Genomic DNA, 18,892 nt, shown 5'->3' with positions numbered 1-18,892 from the left:
CATAAATGAGACACCCACTTTCTCAGCAAATCTCAAACGTATCAAATACTTTGTGTGATGCTTCATCCGTTTGTAATACATCCTAGTAACATGACACAGTCTGTCCAATACTTTTTACTCCGTTTTGATGGTACACAATGATGGTTAATGATGGTTATGTTGGGCATGTTAGTTCCCCCTGTCTGCACTTACATCCTTCGCATCTCAGTGTCCCATTAAAGCCAACTCTTTCCCATCAGGTCATTGCCATGTCCCTACCGGGAAATTACTAATTTCACAAGTTTCCTGAACGGATTTTCCATTGTGTGAGAAGGAAAAACGAAGACGCATCTTTAGAGGAATCTGGAGGACGTGGGAGAGAATGAAACAAGTAAATCAAAGCTTTTCACATTGTGAAGCATTACACACCCTCGCCCTGCCAATCCATCACCCTCCTACCTTCTGAGGATTGAGGACCCGGATAGATTGTGTCACAGATCCTGTACCAGATGCATCAAGTAAAGTACCACTGGGAGCCTGAAGCTGGAGCTGAATATTCTGCAACATACACAACACAGGATCACACCGGGACGTCACAGAAAGGCCACAGAGAAGACTCACAGGGCTTCCGGCATACGAAGAGTTTGACAGTTACTTTAAATGAGTTTCTGGTCCCATACTCTCTCTCTCTCTATATATATATATATATATATATTTTCAAGGATTCTCTTGTCATCTGACATGGTACTAAAAGACTGGCTTAAAGCATAGGTGGTCACACTATTCAAAAATGAATCAAAATCTTAGCCAGGTAATTAGAGACCTGTAAGTCTGATACCTGGTGTTACGGAAATTTAATGGAACACCTTATTTATGAAGCAAGGCTAGAGAAGTTGGATTTATTTACACTATAAAACAGGCATCTTAGAGGGGATATGATATCACTGTATGATATTAGGCACCTCTAATGACATGTTCAATAATAGGACTGTACAAAGAAAGAAAGGTCATTCATTCAGACATGAAGAACACAAATTTAACCTAAATCAGCGAAAAGAATAACAAAGGTGCAGAATTCACCACCCACAGAGGATGTACAATAAAATACAGTTCTTAGCAAAGAAGAATATAAAGGGATATCACTGTTATAAGGACATGATTAGTTACAGCGTGTTAATCTAGTGAGAAACCAATTGGAAATCACTTCACTGTGGGGGTTTTTCTCTGGATCAACAGCAAGGTTGAACCTGATGGACTTGTCTTTTTCAAACATAAATTACTGTTACAAGTTGGCATGGAGGGATGTGCTTCTTTCACCAACCTTGGGCACGGCTGCCTGCAACTGGAAGTCTGTAACGTCTGCAGAAGAGGAATTGGTTGCACAGGAGGTAATAACTAGAAGTGCCGGATTTGAGGGGGGGCGCACAAAAGAAAACTCCACGATGAGTCCACCATTATTATATACAACCAAAGGAGGCAACGCTGCAAGAAAAGGTATAGATGTAAGTGTATATGATTTCATATCCTAGCAACATTTTATCCAAACTATGCTAGTTCTGAGGCTAGAATAGGTTGCACTGAAGAGCTCAGTGACTTGGTAGTGTCATAGGATGCCACAAGTCAGTTTGTAAAATTTCTGCCCTGCTAGATCTGCCACAGTCCACTCTGTGCTATTGTTGTGAAGTGGAAGCGTCTAGGGGTAATAATAACCCAACCACGGCAGACCACAAGTGTTAAAGCGTGTAGTGAGTAAAAAAAAAGCCTGTCCTTTGTAGCAATGCACATTACAGAGTCCCACAATTCCTCTGGAAGCAACATCAGCATAAGGACTGTGTGTCAGGAGCTTCATGAAATGGGATCACATGGCTGAGCAGAGCTCCACACATGGTGAAGATTACTGCATAATGCCAAGCTTAGCCTGGAATGACGTAAAGCACACTGCCGCTGGACTCTGGTGGAGCGGAAACGTCTTCTATGGAGTGATGAACCTCACTTCACTAACTGGAAGTCTGATAGATGAATCTCGGTTTGACTGCTGCTATAACGGAATTCATAGTGCCTACTGTAACGTTTGATGGAGGAAGGATAATGGCCTAGGGATGTGGGGCCCTTAGTTCCATACAAAGACATGCTGTATCATTAATATCATTAACTGTACGCTTCTAACTTTGTGTCCCCAATTTGGGGAAGGTCTTTTCCAGTTTAGGCATGACAGTGCCCCTGCACACAATGCAAGTCCACAAAGACATGGTTTCATGAGCTTGATGTGGAGAACTCAGGTTGCCTGCACAGACCTTAACCCCACTGAACAACTTTGGAAAGCTGATTGCATTCTGGTTAATAATACATTATATGACCAAAGGTATGTGGGCAAGAAGGTCTGGCTCACAATTAGTGTTCCAATTTACTCCAAAGGTGTTCAGTGGGGTTAAGGTCAGGGCTTCTGTTCAGGCCACTCTAGTTCCTCCACATCAAACTCATAACCCAAACCCACCATGCATTCCAGGAGGTAGCATTCTGCTGGCATCTGCAAAACCCAGATTCATCCATAAGACTTTGAAATAGTGAAGCGTGATTCATCACTCCAGAGAGTTTGTTTCCAGTGCTCCGGAGCCCAGTGGTGATGTGCTTTACACCCCTCCAGCTGGCACTTGGCATTGCTAATAGTGGTCATCAGCTTGTATGCAGCTGCTCGCCCATGGAAATCCATTTCATGAAGCTCCTGACAACATGTTGCTTCAGTTTGGAACACTGTAGTGAGTGATGCTACGGAGGACAGACAATTTTTATGTGCTACGCACTTAAGCACTCAGCGACCCCACTCAATGATTGTGCTTGGTCTACGGATTTGTAGCTGAGCAGTTGATACTTCCGCTTCACAATAATGATACTTGGATCAGGGTAGATGTTGCAGGGCAAAAAAGTTACTAATTTTATTTGTAATTTTATTTTATTTGTGGCAAAGGTGACATTCTGTGGCAGTGCCGCATTTAAAGTCACTAAGCTCTTGAGCATGCCAATTCTACTGTCTATGTGTGTCTATGGAGAAAACATCCCTACGTGCTGGATTTTATACACCTGTTAGCAATGGTTGTGACTGAACCACCTAAACTCAATAATTAGGAAGGCTGTCTACATACTGTCATATAGTGTATCATGTGGCACACATAAGGTTTCTGCAATCTAAGGGGCATTGAGTTTGATATCCAACAGGGTTTACCCTCCACTGATCTGCATGGACAAAAAGCCAGAGAGTAGTATATAAGATAATGTAAGTGCTGTATTTAGGTTTGGCCTTAACCATGTCCTCAGCAGTGTGCATGATATGTCGAATGTTTTTTTGAGGTCAATGCTATACTCGTGCCGCACTGTAGAGAGATATGTCCCTTCACTGGCTTCTACCTTTTCCCACTCTCCACACTGCTAGGGATTCATGCACAGTGTTATGATGTCATAACAATACACTTTATGGCACAGAAAAGTATAAAAACCATGTGTTAACAGAAATCATAGTTATAGAAGTAGAACCTTAGGGAAAGAGGTAAGTGGGCTTTTATATCAGCTCAGCCTCTTTAACATAGAAACGCCATTACCCCAGTGCATGGTATATGAAAGAATGACACTGATAACATGGTAGACCAAATGCTTCTCTCCCACATACCCAAACTGTGTTTCTAGCATTCTACACACATTACCTGGGGCTAGCGTTTCGTCCAAGAGATCCAATAGACTGCCACCATTGGGAACAATTTGGGTAGTCTTTGGGATCGCAGTGGGTATTCGTGTAATCAGATTGTCAGCGCTCTCATCCAACAACCCCAAGAGATCTTCAACCTGAAAATGTACATTTACAGAAGTCTGAAGAACATGTTTCTGCAGCTCTAAACCCCATACCACTACAAACTGCTGGTTTCTTCTACTACTACTGATCCAAATAGAAACAAATGCATCAATTGACTCACTGAGCTTAAGTGTGCGGGACAAGAAAGGGGTGAAACACAACACAAAACAATTACAGGAGGTGACACTTACACTAAAGATGGTGCCCCCTAAATATGTTTGCTAAGGGTCCTCAAAAACATAGACCCGTCCAGGACTCCAAATTTAGATTTACTTGAACTAAGTCCTGCTATGCATTTGTGCAGACTGGAAAATGAAAACGATCATCTTGATACCATCTCACCTGGCTCACTGGCTGTACTGATGCAGGAAGGTTTTGGTGTGAGTTCACGGGTGGTGGTCTGCTATCTTCGGGGATGGGATGACTCTCTCCGGATCTCTCTCTCTCTTCAACGGATTTGTCTTCTATTGGCATCTTTTCCAAGATGGCTGATCTGAACATCACAGGAACCATGAAAATAAATAAAGACCATTAGTATATGCAGACTCTGTTGAGGGCTAGGAAAAAGATTTTGTAATGGCAATTACTTCTAAAATAGCTTTTGCCATTTAAACCGACAAAAAAAAAATATATATTGCTTTTAGGTTACATCAAGAAATTGCTCATCATATATTGTATGCCGCCTTCCTAATTATAACGTTAGTGAACCCAAAATGCAGCATTACTGAGGTATAGAGTTAATGAAAAACTATATCATCCATGTGAAAAAGTAATTGCCCCCTCCCAACCCAATAACTGGCTGTGTCACCCATGGCAGCAACAACTACGATCAAACATTTGCAATAACTGGCAATGAGTCTTTTACGCTGTGAAGTAAATTTGGCCACTCTTTTTGGCATAATTGTTTTAATTCAACCACAGTGGAGGGTTTTCCAGTATGGAAAAACTGCTTTTTTAAGGTCACACTACATAGGACTATGGCGAGACCTCTCCAAAACCTTAATTTTGTTTCTTCTAAGCCATTCAGAGGTGAACTAACTTGGGTGCTTCGGATCATTGTCCTGCTGCATAACCATACCTGGGAACTTCTCGGCTCCAGCTCCCTGGAGCCTTCGCTTGCGGGATGCGGCCAGGACTGCACACTGACGTTGGTGGGCGGTCCCGCTGACGGTGGGCGGTCCCACTGATGTTGGTGGGCGGTCCCACTGATGTTGGTGGGCGGTCCCACTGATGTCAGCGGTGTTTCCACCCCCATTTAAAGGAAAAATGGGCGGGCAGCGGGGTGTGTCAAGACCCCGCTCCCGCGACCCGGAGAACCAGAGGAGCAGCGCTCACCCTGCAATCTCCGGGTCAAACCCAGAGAGTTCCCAGGTATGTGCATAACCCAACTGAGCTTGAGCTCTGGACTGAGGCCATGAACTCATAGCCAGACATTCAAGCTGGGTAAGTTTGGATAACTTTGTTCCTTCTATACATAAAATCATCATTTAAAAATCCTAATTTACCCAGGTTATCTTTGTTTAATATTAAAACTGGTTTGGTAATCTGAAACGTTTAAGTGTGACAAATATGCAACGATAGAAGACGTCGGGGAGGGGGTGCTCTGTACTGCTACTCATTAGCTGGAATGGCCTTTCTTGGTGTTTCTGTAAAGTTACATTATTTTCACATGCAGTATATGTTTAAGCCACAAGAAAAAACTGATGGGTTCATTTTGCTGGTAGGTGAAATGGGAAGTTGTAATATCTTCGTATAATTTACTTATACCAATAATACCCAACATTAACCCTAACGTTGACTGGCAGATGAATTCACATTGGTGACGCTACTTTAGTAACTATCCTGTTTAATTGTGTGGCGTTTCATTTTGTTCCCCGGGGTATCTGAAGACCACCTGGGTTGCTCACAGCCCCATCCTCTCTAGATACCACAAAGGATAATTAGGCTGGACGGGGGATGGATCGGTGCAGCGAAGCACATGCATCTGCAGTGGCAGTAATTAGTGGTGTATGGAAGAAGAACAAGAATTTATTTTGGCCATTTATGCTGTTTCAGTGGTTTCAGCCTTCTGGCCTAGATATTAAAATGATAAAACTAATTTCTTAATTTAAACTGGAAGGCATTAATATTACAACACCAATCGCTGCATAGCTTTGGTGGTCCTGCAGATGACTTTTAGGGACCTTGCATGAGATAAGGGAGCATCACCTTAATACATTTCCCCTGTTAAAGGTTACCTTGCTCTCCCTCACTTAGTGTGATACTGCATAGGTTAACAAGGGAAGTCATTAGCCCACCGGGTTGCTCCGATATAAAGATTTGAAGGCAACATCTGAAACTTTTTGGTGTGCTTTACACTTTGCAATTATTTACCAGGATAATATTTGTCTTTTTGGAATTAAAATGATTGATAACATGGTGAACATTGCTACGATATGGCTTTTTCAGTAGCACGAAGCTCATACCTCATGTGGTCATATTTCTTGAATAGGGCATTGTATTCCACCGCTCTCTGCTGTAACTCCGTGTCATGACAACTTCCGTATATAGACACCACGCGGCGTATGCGGCTGGGAGAAAACACAGGGCGCTCATACATGTTTTCATACATACACATTTACTAACACGGGAAACGGGGCTGGATAACTGGAAGAGATTTAGCCCATTGGAAGCCACACGTATCAGCAATATATTCCTAGAAGATCCTCACTACAGGGTTAAAAACATGTATTGGCAAAAAGAAAGAATAGAATAGTTTCACATTCTAAAAAGTGTGCGCATTCAAATCTGTGATAATCGGCAAATAAACCCTACACAAAAGTCTGCTGATCCTACAGGGAAAACAAATAATGTGATCCATCTGGTTCGCGTTTCTAAGCGCTGTGATACCACAACCCTCACTCGGTCCTTGGCCTTATGTTAGGTTCAGGGACAAGAGCACTATGCATAAACCATGCATGCTTACAGTCCCTCATTATAATAAACTACTTATTCTGGAAGGCTATTCCATTTATCCACTACCCTCTCAGTCACTCCATGGAAGTATACGTCCATCTGATTCTTTGATTAACCCCTTCATGTATTTGAGTGTTTCTGTAATTTCCCCTCTTGCTTGTCTTCTCGCTAAACTATACAAGAGAAGCACAATATAACGAACGTTAAGGAGAATAGTTAGCCCTCTATATGCTATAAGGTTTCACATACCAGCATTCTTTACAGTTTTTATCCAGTTTACCCACAGTCCTTGTACAGGGGATCTAGAGTATCACAGAGCCTCGCCTGTACCACAAGTATAAAGGGCACTGCTATTCTAAGACTATAGTGTTGGCACTATACTCTAAAATAAACCTTGTAAATAAAACCTTGCTGTTTCAAATACATAGATAAGGCAAGCTAAAACATACACTCCAGATGTATACTTGCCACTTACTCTACACAGTGCTTGAAGCGGGTGCTCAGTTTCATTATAGCAGTCAGTGTGTACGCTCGTGTGCTGGCCATGGAGATATGGGACTGCAGTATCCCCTCTAGGACATCCAGAACCTCATCCTCGGTTACCTGAGGACATCGACATCTCTTTGACACCGTCATCTATATAACAGCGCTGAGTTCTGTGCTATTCCCACAGCACATTACCATCTGTATACAAATATATGGTGTGTTTCATGGCTTGAAAGAACTTCTTACCTGTACAGGCTCATCATCCTCACAGGACCCAAGCACCAGTAGATCCCCATATTCCCCTATACACCAGGAGGCCACTTGAACCAATGGCTGCTGCAGAGTAAAAATTAAGACAGACTCAGACTGCTGACGCCAGTTGTGACCATGACACAATGGGTTAATGTACCTGTCAATCTGCAACCTCCATCATTCTGTAAGAGTCCTCTTGCTAATTCTTGATCTCCCTTCGCTCTCCTTGCTTCCCTGTATTTTCTGTACTCACTCGCACTCAGCATCCATTCCTCTCTATCACTCCCCCACATTACCCCCACTCCTCTTCCCTCCGTCTATCACTGTCATTCATGCTTTTGTCTGCCGCCCTCCCTGTGAATCTCACCTGTCCAATATCTTCTCTCACTGCTTTGAAAAGCCTTTGTACGATGTACGCGTGCAGCTCGCTGGCACCTCTGATCAGCTGAATAAGGTGTGAGACAGCATCATCACGAACACTCTCTCCAGCCTGACACAGGAGATACAGAGAGAGACACAATCACTCTTTAAATCACATTTTATACAATCGCTTTCAAATCTTGCAATGGAAAAAAAAAAATCCTTGCTTTTTTGGGATTCTGGAAGCAGAGCTGCATTTTCTACACGTCCAAAAAGTATCATCTGTTTCTAAAACTTTGGGTCGGGATGACACCTGTGTGCTGAGAACATTACAGTATAGAGAACGGCATTCACTGTAAAAGCAATTTAGGTTTTCCCAGCAAAATTGGACTCCATTTGATTTCTGGGAAGGGTTTGGACATTTAATAGAAGCAGGAATGTGTCTGATCCAGCAGAGCAGGAGGAACAGCGTATTTATATGTATCCATAACTTTAAAAAGTAATCCAACTGATGCTTAAGGATACATTTTGCTTAAAAGATTAAAAGGGTATGCCATTTTATAGTTTACTGGATCTCTGAGATATAAAACATATAAAGATTATTACAAAGGATATTGCATATTGAAAATCGACCAAACAGTTGCATATTATTATTATTTTTTGATGTGCAAGGTGGTCCTTTTCACCGCATGTGGTTTCAGCAGGGTATTCCTTCCTTGGAGTGATAACCACAGAACTGTTATACAGATAGCAGCCACTGGGTGCCACTGCCTATCACGCAGCATGGCCAGTACTCACGGTGATTAGAGTTTCCATTATGGTGTCTATGTGCCAGCGCTTGGAAGGGGAGAACCTGAGAACGAGAAAGACCTTGCGTTACTTCAGTTTGGGGGGGTGTGCAGCTCCTTTCCCTTCTTCTTGTGTTGTATATCCGTATATGTGTAATTTGATTGATGCCCCATATATGTGAAGGGCACTGTACTCTTACTGTGGGAAAAAACATTATGGGAACTGGGTCTTCAACATGACCCGATAGATAAAAATGTACTATATAGCCAATGCTTTTATTAGGATACACGCAGTACTTTTACAATACTTTATCGTGTATCTACTGCTCTTTCACTTGATCCTTGTAGACTTGGTGCTCTGTTGTGATGATAAAGCACATGAGGCACATAACATGCTCCACCTTGGCATAAGTGTGCATTGTTTGTTATTTGCCAGCATTGACGCACATACATTTTTTCTGTTAACTGGATTCTGCCCTTCCGCTTCTTCAGTGAGCTAAAATAATTACTGTATTTGCTCGATTATAAGACGACCCTGATTATAAGACGACCCCCCAAATCTGAATATTAATTTAGGAAAAAAAGAAAAAGCCTGAATAAAAGACGACCCTATAGGAAAAAAGTTTTACCAGTAAATGTTAATTCATCTAAACTATTTTTTTTTAATAAAAGCTATGATTGAGAAAAATATTTTGGTTTTATTTCCTTCTATTTTCCAACCTGCCCCCCAGTTATGCACATTTGCCCCAGAAATGCCTTATACCCCCTATATGCCACTGTGCCCCATTATATGCCTTTTAACCCTCTAAATGCCACTGTGGCCCATGATATGCCTTTTAACCCTATATGCCACTGTGCCCCATGATATGCCTGTTGACCCCCTATGTGCCACTCTGCCTCCAGAAATGCCTTATGCCCCCATATGCCACTCTGGCATTTAGAGGGTTAAAAGGCATATTATGGGGAAGAGTGGCATATAGGGAGTTTTAAGGCATTCAGGAGGCAGAGTGGCATATAGAGGGTTAAAAAAGGCATTTCTGGAGGCAGAGTGGCATTAAGGGGGTTAAAAGGCATTTCACAGAGCACTCTGCCTCCAGAAATGCCTTATGCCCCCCATTTAACACTCCCCCCCCAAACTTACCGGTGCTTCTGACTTCCCTGTCATGTAACCTGGGCACCGGCACGGGGAACTCTGATCTCTGACAGCCGGGGAAGGTCTGCGCGATGGACGCAGACAACCCCCGCTGCTAGCCACGCCTCCTTCCTGCTGCAGCGGAAGTTGTCTACGTGAATCGCGTAGACATCTACACGCTGCCCCCAGCTACACACCGGGGACTGAGAAGTACCGGTAAGTGGGGGGGGCCTCAGGAGGATATTAGTCGTCTCATAGTCAGACATATTTGAGGTCTGATTATAAGACGACCCTGATTATAAGACGGGGGGTATTTTTCAGAGCATTTGCTCTGAAAAAAACCTTGTCTTATAATCGAGCAAATACGGTATTTCCTATCCTACTTCCCAAGTGTCCCTCTACAGTTCCTCTTGGGGCTCCATCTTTCGTCATTCCATGCCTTATTTCCAAGAGCTCAGAATGTTTGCTGGGTGTGAATGTATAACGCTTTTCTTCAGCCCTTATTATTCTAACTTTATACACCTAATAACCTGTTTTATACATGTTATGAATAGGTCGTAAAGTGAGGATAACAGGTCTTGGTGAAGTCCTACCTTAGACTCACCCCTTGAAGTCAAACTGTTCAGCCATTTGAACATTAGGAAGTATATTAACCTGTATCGTTGTGCACTTGGCTCTTACTTTGATCCTCAGGTCAGTTTGTGATGACACATTAAAATCTAAGTTAACTACTACTAATAAACTTTCTTACTTCTCGGCGCAGAGGAATATTCCAGACGTACAATGCTCTCTTAGCTCTGGTGAGCAGGTCTGGAGAAACCTCTGAAACTCCTTCATCATAACACGGATGTTGTTCTCATTTACTAGGGCAAAGCATAATTCCAGGGCCTTCCTAGGAGAAGAAAAAGATACATTTTTGGGGAGCATCTTGACCTTGGCTAACAAATATGGTGCCATATTGCACCCATACACTAATGCAGTTTTACTAAACCATGGACCAGATGGGCCGAACGGTTGATATCTGCTGTCACATTCTATGTACGACATACGAGTTGCCTAGCAAAGATGTGGAATCACCTGTTGACAGACGTGTCTGACTGCTTGAGAAATTCCACAATGGTTAATCGATGTCTCTGTACCGCGGCATTATCTGACTGCACTAACCGTTGGAGAGACGTCAGAGCGATGTATCTGAGAGAGAGAATATGTCATATGAACAAAGCAGGTAGGGAACATGCTACTGCATGTAATATACTCATAGGGTAATAAACAATACGTAGAAAATAACATTTAGTTTAATTTATTTGTGGAATGACAATGAAACATATCAAGTCTTACCTGATGTTTTTATCATTACTTAGCAGAAAGCGTCCAAGGATGTTAACAGCAAGAACCTGGGAAATTAATCAAAGATGCTTGGTTTGTGTATATTACATTACAGAACATTCTGTTCATGGAGCGCCAGCAGATTCTGTAGCTATTTCAATAGAGGAGAGTGAAAATTAAAAATAACCCTCAAACTGACAGTGACATTAACACATGTTAAGGCATCTTGATACAGAAGCGAACTTACACCCTAGTTTGTGTACAGGGAAATGTGCTGTGTATTGTGAAATTGCTGGGTGCATGTTTCCCTACGACCAACTGCTTTGGACAATACAGCAAAATGGGAAGGGTGGGGGTAACTGTGGTCCTTGTTCCTTCTGTTGACACAGATCCCTCAAGATTGTAAGCTTGTAAGCCCACTCCACCTAATGTATTGGTTTGTCTTAGTCTGTCAATTCTCGTCTTGTCATACCCCTTGAGTATATGTATTGTATTAAGCGCTGTGTAGATTGTTGGTGCTATATCAATAAAAGATAATAATAACATAGTTACATGCACTCTAACAACCTTTAGACCAGGGACATCCAAATGCGGCCCCCGAGGCCTCAAGGTGCGGCCCGCGTAAGATCGGCAGCCAGGGCAACCGATCTTACGCGGGCCGCACCTCGATCCCTGCTACAACAAGAGCCCTGCTACAACAAGAGCCCTGCTACAACAAGAGCCCTGCTACTTACCTGTGGGAGGGTCTTTTGTACTGCACAGAGGAAGCGGAACCCAGCAGAGTCACGTGAATGTACGGGACATCACATGACTCTGTTCCAGTCCTGCTTCCTCTGTGGAATACAAGAGAACACAGAGGGAGGCCGCGCCCCCTGCTGAAGTCTGTGAGCGGCATCGAGAGCTGCAGTGCAGGTAAGGGGGTGGGTGTTTGAATGAGTATGCGTGATTGAGGGAATGAATCTGTGAATGAATGAGTATATGAATGAATGAGTGTGTGTGATTGCATGGATGTGTAAGTGCTGGAACCTAGGCATGATGGGACTGTGATTGCTGTTAGCAATCACACTTCTATCATGCCAAGTCAGCCAGTACATGCTGAAACCTAGCTAGCTGCCCCCCTTGTGTATTGATGCTGCCAGCAGTATGGGGTCTGCACATCACTTACAGCAACCCTGTACCAGCATGTACTGGCTGACTTGGCATGATAGGAGTGTGATTGCTAACAGCAATCACAGTCCCATCATGCCTAGGTTCTGGCATTTACTGGTTGGATGTGTAAGTGCTGGAACCTAGGCATGATGGGACTGTGATTGCTGTTAGCAAATACACCCCTATCATGCCAAGTCAGCCAGTACATGCTGAAACCTAGCTAGCTGCCCCCTTGTGTATTGATGCTGCCAGAAGTATGGGGTCTACACATCACTTACAGCCACCCTGTACCAGCATGTACTGGCTGACTTGGCATTATAGGAGTGTGATTGCTAACAGCAATCACAGCAAGCACAGTCCCAACATGCCTAGTTACCAGCATTTACTGGTTGCCTGGGTAAGATAGGAGTGTGATTGCTAACATGCCAAGTCATATTGCTAATTTTTTTTGTCCAATTGTGGCGTGTTACCTACTTTTATTAAAAATGTGAGTTTTTATTATTATTTTTAAAGGTGGGGGGTCATTTTCGGTTTTGGCTAAGTGGACCGTGAATGTTTTGGTCCAGAATTTTCATTTTGGTGCATCCCTAGAATAAATAGAACTATTTCATTTTTAATTATCCTGAATCCTGAATTTGTAGTCACAAAACTTTCTAGGCCCAGAAATCAGTGAGAGGAAAAGTAAAGGTTTTGTGTAATTTACTTTATTTTAATCTGCATATCTTATTAAAGGCCATATTTTCTCACAGTGAAAAATGAGTGCGGCCCCCGCACGTATACAATTCTGATGAAGTGGCCCACTGCAAAACAAACTTGGACACCCCTGCTTTAGACCATAAGCAAAACCCTCATTGAAGTTTATAGTATGTTATGTTTGCTCACAGTATGTAGTAAAAAGGCCACTTGTAAAGATCTCAATCCGTGTGCCCTTCTGAGAAGGATTAACCTATATTAGGTCACATATCAGTGTGACTAGCCTCCTTTTGCTTAGTGTGTACTCACCCGCAGGCCACTTGCAGATTTAGTTTCCACAATGGTTAGAACTGTCTCATATAAGACAGCGTTTCCGGCATTAGACTGCGTTTCAGTGCAAGTGGAGACCTAGGAGAGATTCTACTTTAAAATGGATATTACGTCATTGCGACATTATGTTTTCCAGTACAGTTTATTACTAAACCAACATTTACTCCTAGCATTCCTTACTTGGGCTAGCAAGTCACCCATGGCATCACAGACACTCTCATCATTTTGTCCTAGGACTCTCATCAGCCGCAAGAGGCGCACCTTAAATGAACAAAAGATAAAAAAAGGAAATGGTCATAAATGGTCATATGACACAGGTACCGCAGTGCATTGACAACAGTCAGAGGGGTTTTTAACTCTAAGAGCTTTTGGTGACATAAGCAGAGGGGAGAAGAACAAGACATACATTGATCAATGAGATGAAGCAGTGTAGGAAACAGGATTCTAGACTGTAAAAAGCTCAGCAAATGTCACTTCTTCTCAGACTGTGTTCCATCACATACGTATTCATTGATTTGTTGATCTGAACAACCTCTCCGGTTGTTACCAGAGCCATATTACCTAAGCCTAATGTTTGGGGCTGGAGGGGTTGCTGCTGGACAGTGTAGGATTTTGTTACACCACGGTATTGTACATGATGAAAAGGGCTGTCTTGTGTCCAACTAAGTCCTACCTAGTCTGCTTGTCTCTTTAGCAGTGAAGGGATTACATTTCAAAAGTCTATTACATCACCTTATCTCCTCTTGTCTAAGCAAATGTATATTTATTTTGATGCCATTTTTTTCCTGCTAGACAGAGAAGTGGGACAGATGAAGAAAAAGAAGAAAAAGAAGAAGGAGGAGAAGGAGAAGAAGAAGAAGAAGAGGATCAACTAGACTGGGCACAAGTGTTGTATAAGGTAGCAGCAGCAAGTAGTTTGGTACTTGTGTTACCTGCAGGAAAGGGTCAGTGACACCGGACACGGCATGCTCCGGAGAATATTCAGACATGATCTGTCTGAGCTTTTGTAGAAGTAATGGGAATAGCTGAGGGGACAAGGACAAACGGGTGTAACGATACCGCATGCTACAAAAACCATGGATAAAAACAAGAAGTTTATTACAATAAAAGCATGCGACTCCGTTTTCAGTATAGACATACCTTGCGGAAACGTTTGCACGCCCCAGGGTGTCTCAGACAGATTTCTGTGACCAAAAGGACAGCTCCATACAGCACACCTGAAATGAGCCCCCACACACCTCCAGGGTAAGTAAACCATGTAACTTATCATCACTTGCTCAACTGAGCCTGACGCTAACCTTTCTACCAGCGTTCGGCTTTCTTTGCCTATTTTCTCGCAATTCAGTGGGGGTGATTTAAATAAGTTTCGTTGAGTTGGTTTGACTTTTGGCTCAAAAACTTGACAAATCTCTCCATGTCTACGTTTGAAGACACGTTGCCTTTTTTCTTGCAATCTACTTTTTGACGGGACCTACATTTCAGCAAATGTTCTCACAAAAAAACCTATTCTATATGATATATGATTTCCATCAGCCTCACCATGCCTCTTCTCCCCAAGTAGCTCCTCACTCACAGGAATGAACATCTCCACCAACTCTGGAACCTTCCGTATTATGTGGACTGCACATAGAACAGCCTGTAGGAAGGCGTTATGTAAGTAATTGTTTGGGAAGGTAAGGTACAAGAAAAGCAGAATGTGAATAAAAATTACAGGATTTATAATGAAAAAAAACATACATGAGTGCTGTCAAAAAGTGAAGAAGAATGGAAGTGTCATTCTTGTCCAATTGTATCCTTTTGTGTCCTCCTGCCTCGACTTACCTTCTTCTTGATGTGGCTATTTGATGTACGCAGGAGACGCTCCACTTCCCCAGCCAGGTCACGGCACATTTCAGTGGACCCTAGGCAGGCCAGAGTGCAGAGAGACAACCCTTGGACGATGGGAGAGCTGTGCTCTAGATCCCTAATCAAGCAGAAAGAATGTTGAGAATGGAGAGAATATTTGAATGTAATGCCTAGTTGTGACAGAAAGGCAACTAAATACGGTACTTCTGCCACGTCTTACCTCTTCATGCTGTTGGTTATCAAAAGGTGGGCATCCTGTCTCTCATCCAATAGCATCATGGCGCCAAGGTATCCAATCCGCTTGTCATTAAACTTGGGTGAAGCAATTAGCTTCAAACACTCCATCTAGAATGGAAAGATTGTTAAATGTAAATAGTCAGCTTTGTCACGCATTGCCTTGGAATTCTGAAATTGAATGCATGTTATGGCTGGCCTCAGAGGCGAGTATTACAGTGCTAGTACACTGATTTACAATACAGGCCTGCGCCCAGAACAAGGGGAGGAAAGAAAGAAGCACAGATAGTAATACTCGCCTCTGAAGAAACCTAGCGAGGCGAAACATGTTAGGTGTATTTTATTTTTAATGTGCTTATCATAAAAAAAAATTTGTCTATTGAACTTTTTATGCTAAAATGTTTTAAGATTACATTGTCGTTGAATAACTGGTATACCTGTGATTATTTACCCTACTATTATTTTCTTCTTAAGTTCCAATTACCCATTGCTTTTCAATTTTCTTCCAGTATATGGCACTGGTTTCGTAATTTCTACCTTTGTTCCCTTATTCCGGGAGAAAGCCTATATTGTAACTCACCTGTCCCTCCTAGTACAGACCAGTTCACCTGTCGCTGCTGCGTACAGAGCAGCTCAACACAAAGCAGTTTAACGGTGGCTCATTTACACACAGAAGCTCCCCTGTCCCTCTCGTACACACAGCAGCTCACCTGTCCCTCTCGTACACACAGCAGCTCACCTGTCCCTCTCGTACACACAGCAGCTCACCTGTCCCTCTCGTACACACAGCAGCTCACCTGTCCCTCTCGTACACACACCAGCTCATCTGTCCCTCTCGTACACACACCAGCTCATCTGTCCCTCTCGTACACACACCAGCTCATCTGTCTCTCTCGTACACACAGCAGCTCACCTGTCCCTCTCGTACACACACCAGCTCATCTGTCTCTCTCGTACACACACCAGCTCATCTGTCCCTCTCGTACACACACCAGCTCATCTGTCTCTCTCGTACACACAACAGTTCAGCTGTCCCTCTCGTACACACAGCAGATCACCTGTCCCTCTCTGACACAGCAGATCACCTGTCCCTCTCTTACACAGCAGCTCACCTGTCCCTCTCTTACACAGCAGATCACCTGTCCCTCTCTTACACAGCAGCTCACCTGTCCCTCTCTTACACAGCAGCCCACCTGTCCCTCTCTTACACAGCAGCCCACCTGTTCTTCTCCAACATGAACCGTCTAACGCTAAGAACCATCATTCACCTACCTGTCCAAAGTGTGCAGGGTAGCCCAGCATATGCATGTAGAGGAGTTTGGCTACACTGCGGCCACGGTATAGCGAGTCCTCATCCCTGAAGGAGGAGCGAATGTCAGCACACTCTCTCTGGATCACCTCTCGCTCTTCGTTCTGTGTCTTAACGCTGCGGATCACTCTGATCAGCTCATGCACCTTTAGGGGAGGGCCCATTCTGCTGGCCGGTACACACAATGAACTCTAAGGCTAACTCACGAAAAGTACAATAAAGAAAATACTGACAACAATAATATTGTGCAGAATGAGAAGCTAAGATACGGGGGGGGAAACAATTCCCTCTGTTTGCGTTGTACACCTGATCTATTGCCCTTCAGGTATCTGCCTCTACTAGCTTCTCTCTCTCTGCCTGTCGAGCTTCCCTTCCTGTTTCTCACCTGGATCCCTTTCTTTCAGTGTCTTACTTCCTGAAAAATAGTGATCCACCTGCACCTACAGCAGATGTTTACCAATCCATTCTAAAGCAAGGTACATAAACACATGTTTACGTTCTCATCCTAAATAAAACGCGTTGGCTTGTTATCCAGGTTTCTTATTAAGGAGCAGTAATAATAGATAGATAGACATTTTTAAGGACAGTGACCTGCAAATGATCCAGAATTTAGTCACTTAATAAATTATGTATTGCTATCTCTGTAAACTGGCTGAATTTATGACTCCCCCCCCCCTACAAAGCATTAACCCTTTACGTGGCACATGTTATGCTAAGTATTGCAGATTATAATAATGATTCATTATTTATTTCTAAAAAGTATTATTGTTTATTATTTTAGTGTCAGTTTTGCATTATTTTGTATACCATTTTCCCCTTTTCCTTCATAGAGCAACTAAGAGTATAAAGATGTGATAAAACCAGACTGGGGAATACTATAGAGTTACAGTATATACATATTAACCCCTTACAGACCAAGGTTTTTTTTACGATGTTTGCAATACAGGACCAGAGCAGTATATATATATATTTGTGTGTATAGATATTATATACTGTATATATATATTTATTATATATACTGTATATATACTATATTGTATATATACTGTATATATATATACACACAGTATATATATATATAGATACAGTATATATATATATATATATATATATATATATAACATCATTTACTATGAAAATAAATGGAAACATTTCGAAAAAAAGCTGCATTTTCAACAGTTTCAGCTATAAAAACTACACATAGTCAATGCAACTAAAAACAAACAAAATGTATTCAGGTGTTTGCCAGGTATAATATTATTCAGGTATAATATGCCTGAAAAAGACACCTTGATGGTCTTGAAAGCTTACAATTCATTATGCATCAGTTAGTCAATAAAGGTATCATCTTTACCAAATTTGCTTTCTGCTTTAGAACATGCCAGGGACACTTTGGGATGGATGCTGCAAGCTGGGCTACCTGGCACAATAAAGAAAACCCCCCAAAATACTCTCCCATTTCTCCTGAGCATGTAGAAACCACATACAGTATGTGTGATATGTCAGCGTTACACAGTCGCAAGAGACCCCCAAATCATGAATGCAAAAAGGTTTCAATTTTTTTAAAGTTCAACCAGGAAAGCGCACATCATGCTTTTGGGGCTAAAACTGCCCTCAAACATCAAAATAACCCCATAAACTATATATTCCCAGAAAACCAAAGAACCTCAAAGGTACCCCACTTACCTCTCTGGACCACAACCACAAATCTAACACAGGAGACATTTTCACATTTCTTGCACATATCACATGGCATAGGTATTTGCGGAGGTTTCTTCCGTGGGTGTGGGGGTATTTTTTTTTAAATGTTTTTTTGTGACAAGTTTAGGCCTCTGACATTGATCAGTGAGCCCAATCAATAATCGCTTATAAGCATACCCGGAAACTCTCCGGGTTTGACCTGGAGATCTCCGCTTCTCTGGGTCAACACCCGAATCCTCCGGGTTGCGGGAGGGGGTCTTGACACACCCCGCTTCCCGCCCATTTCCCCTTTAAATTAGGGTGTTTCCAATGATGTCACCGGGAACGGCCACTGGCGTCAGTGGGAACACCCCCAACGTCAGCTGGGGGACTCAGGTGTTGACTCGGAGAACCTAAGAACTCTGCCAGAGTTCTGCGGGCCAAACCCGAAGAGTTCCCAGGTATGCTTATAGTTTCATACTGTTTTTTTAAGGTCAGTGTCAGTTGCATCTTTAATAATTTGTCAGTTTTCA

At 42.7% G+C, this 18,892-nt stretch overlaps 1 protein-coding gene across 1 annotated transcript; it reads right to left on the bottom strand.

The window, feature by feature from the left end:
* Positions 1-240: 240 nt before the first annotated feature.
* Positions 241-16,843, bottom strand: LOC149300482 (AP-1 complex subunit gamma-1-like). The gene is made up of 21 exons (XM_089484995.1): positions 16,643-16,843; positions 15,357-15,481; positions 15,113-15,254; positions 14,831-14,927; positions 14,432-14,508; positions 14,224-14,316; positions 13,472-13,552; positions 13,271-13,369; positions 11,132-11,187; positions 10,871-10,984; positions 10,545-10,685; positions 8,672-8,726; positions 7,881-8,003; positions 7,508-7,597; positions 7,251-7,378; positions 6,286-6,390; positions 4,163-4,313; positions 3,675-3,813; positions 1,301-1,461; positions 439-537; positions 241-342 (listed from the first exon to the last, which is right to left on the bottom strand). Exons 1-21 carry the CDS (start codon positions 16,841-16,843, stop codon positions 241-243), a joined length of 2,379 nt encoding a protein of 792 aa, XP_089341121.1.
* Between the last annotated feature and the right edge of the window lie 2,049 nt (positions 16,844-18,892).

This window comes from Sceloporus occidentalis, unplaced genomic scaffold (assembly GCF_023333645.1).
Source record: "Sceloporus occidentalis isolate IW3139 unplaced genomic scaffold, rSceOcc1.0.p SCAF_24, whole genome shotgun sequence".
In the NCBI taxonomy this organism is placed as follows: Eukaryota; Metazoa; Chordata; class Lepidosauria; order Squamata; family Phrynosomatidae; genus Sceloporus; species Sceloporus occidentalis.
Note: the sequence above shows the minus strand (reverse complement) of the source record. Positions and strands in the feature narration are given on the sequence as shown.

Excerpts from the sequence above, each read along its gene's own strand:
- LOC149300482 (XM_089484995.1), bottom strand. The coding sequence starts at position 16,843 with ATGGGCCCTCCCCTAAAGGTGCATGAGCTGATCAGAGTGATCCGCAGC. Across the intron at positions 15,255-15,356 it reads ATAACCAACAGCATGAAGAG|GGATCTAGAGCACAGCTCTC; the intron begins GTAAGACGTGGC and ends CTGCTTGATTAG. Across the intron at positions 14,928-15,112 it reads ATAGCCACATCAAGAAGAAG|GCTGTTCTATGTGCAGTCCA; the intron begins GTAAGTCGAGGC and ends GCCTTCCTACAG.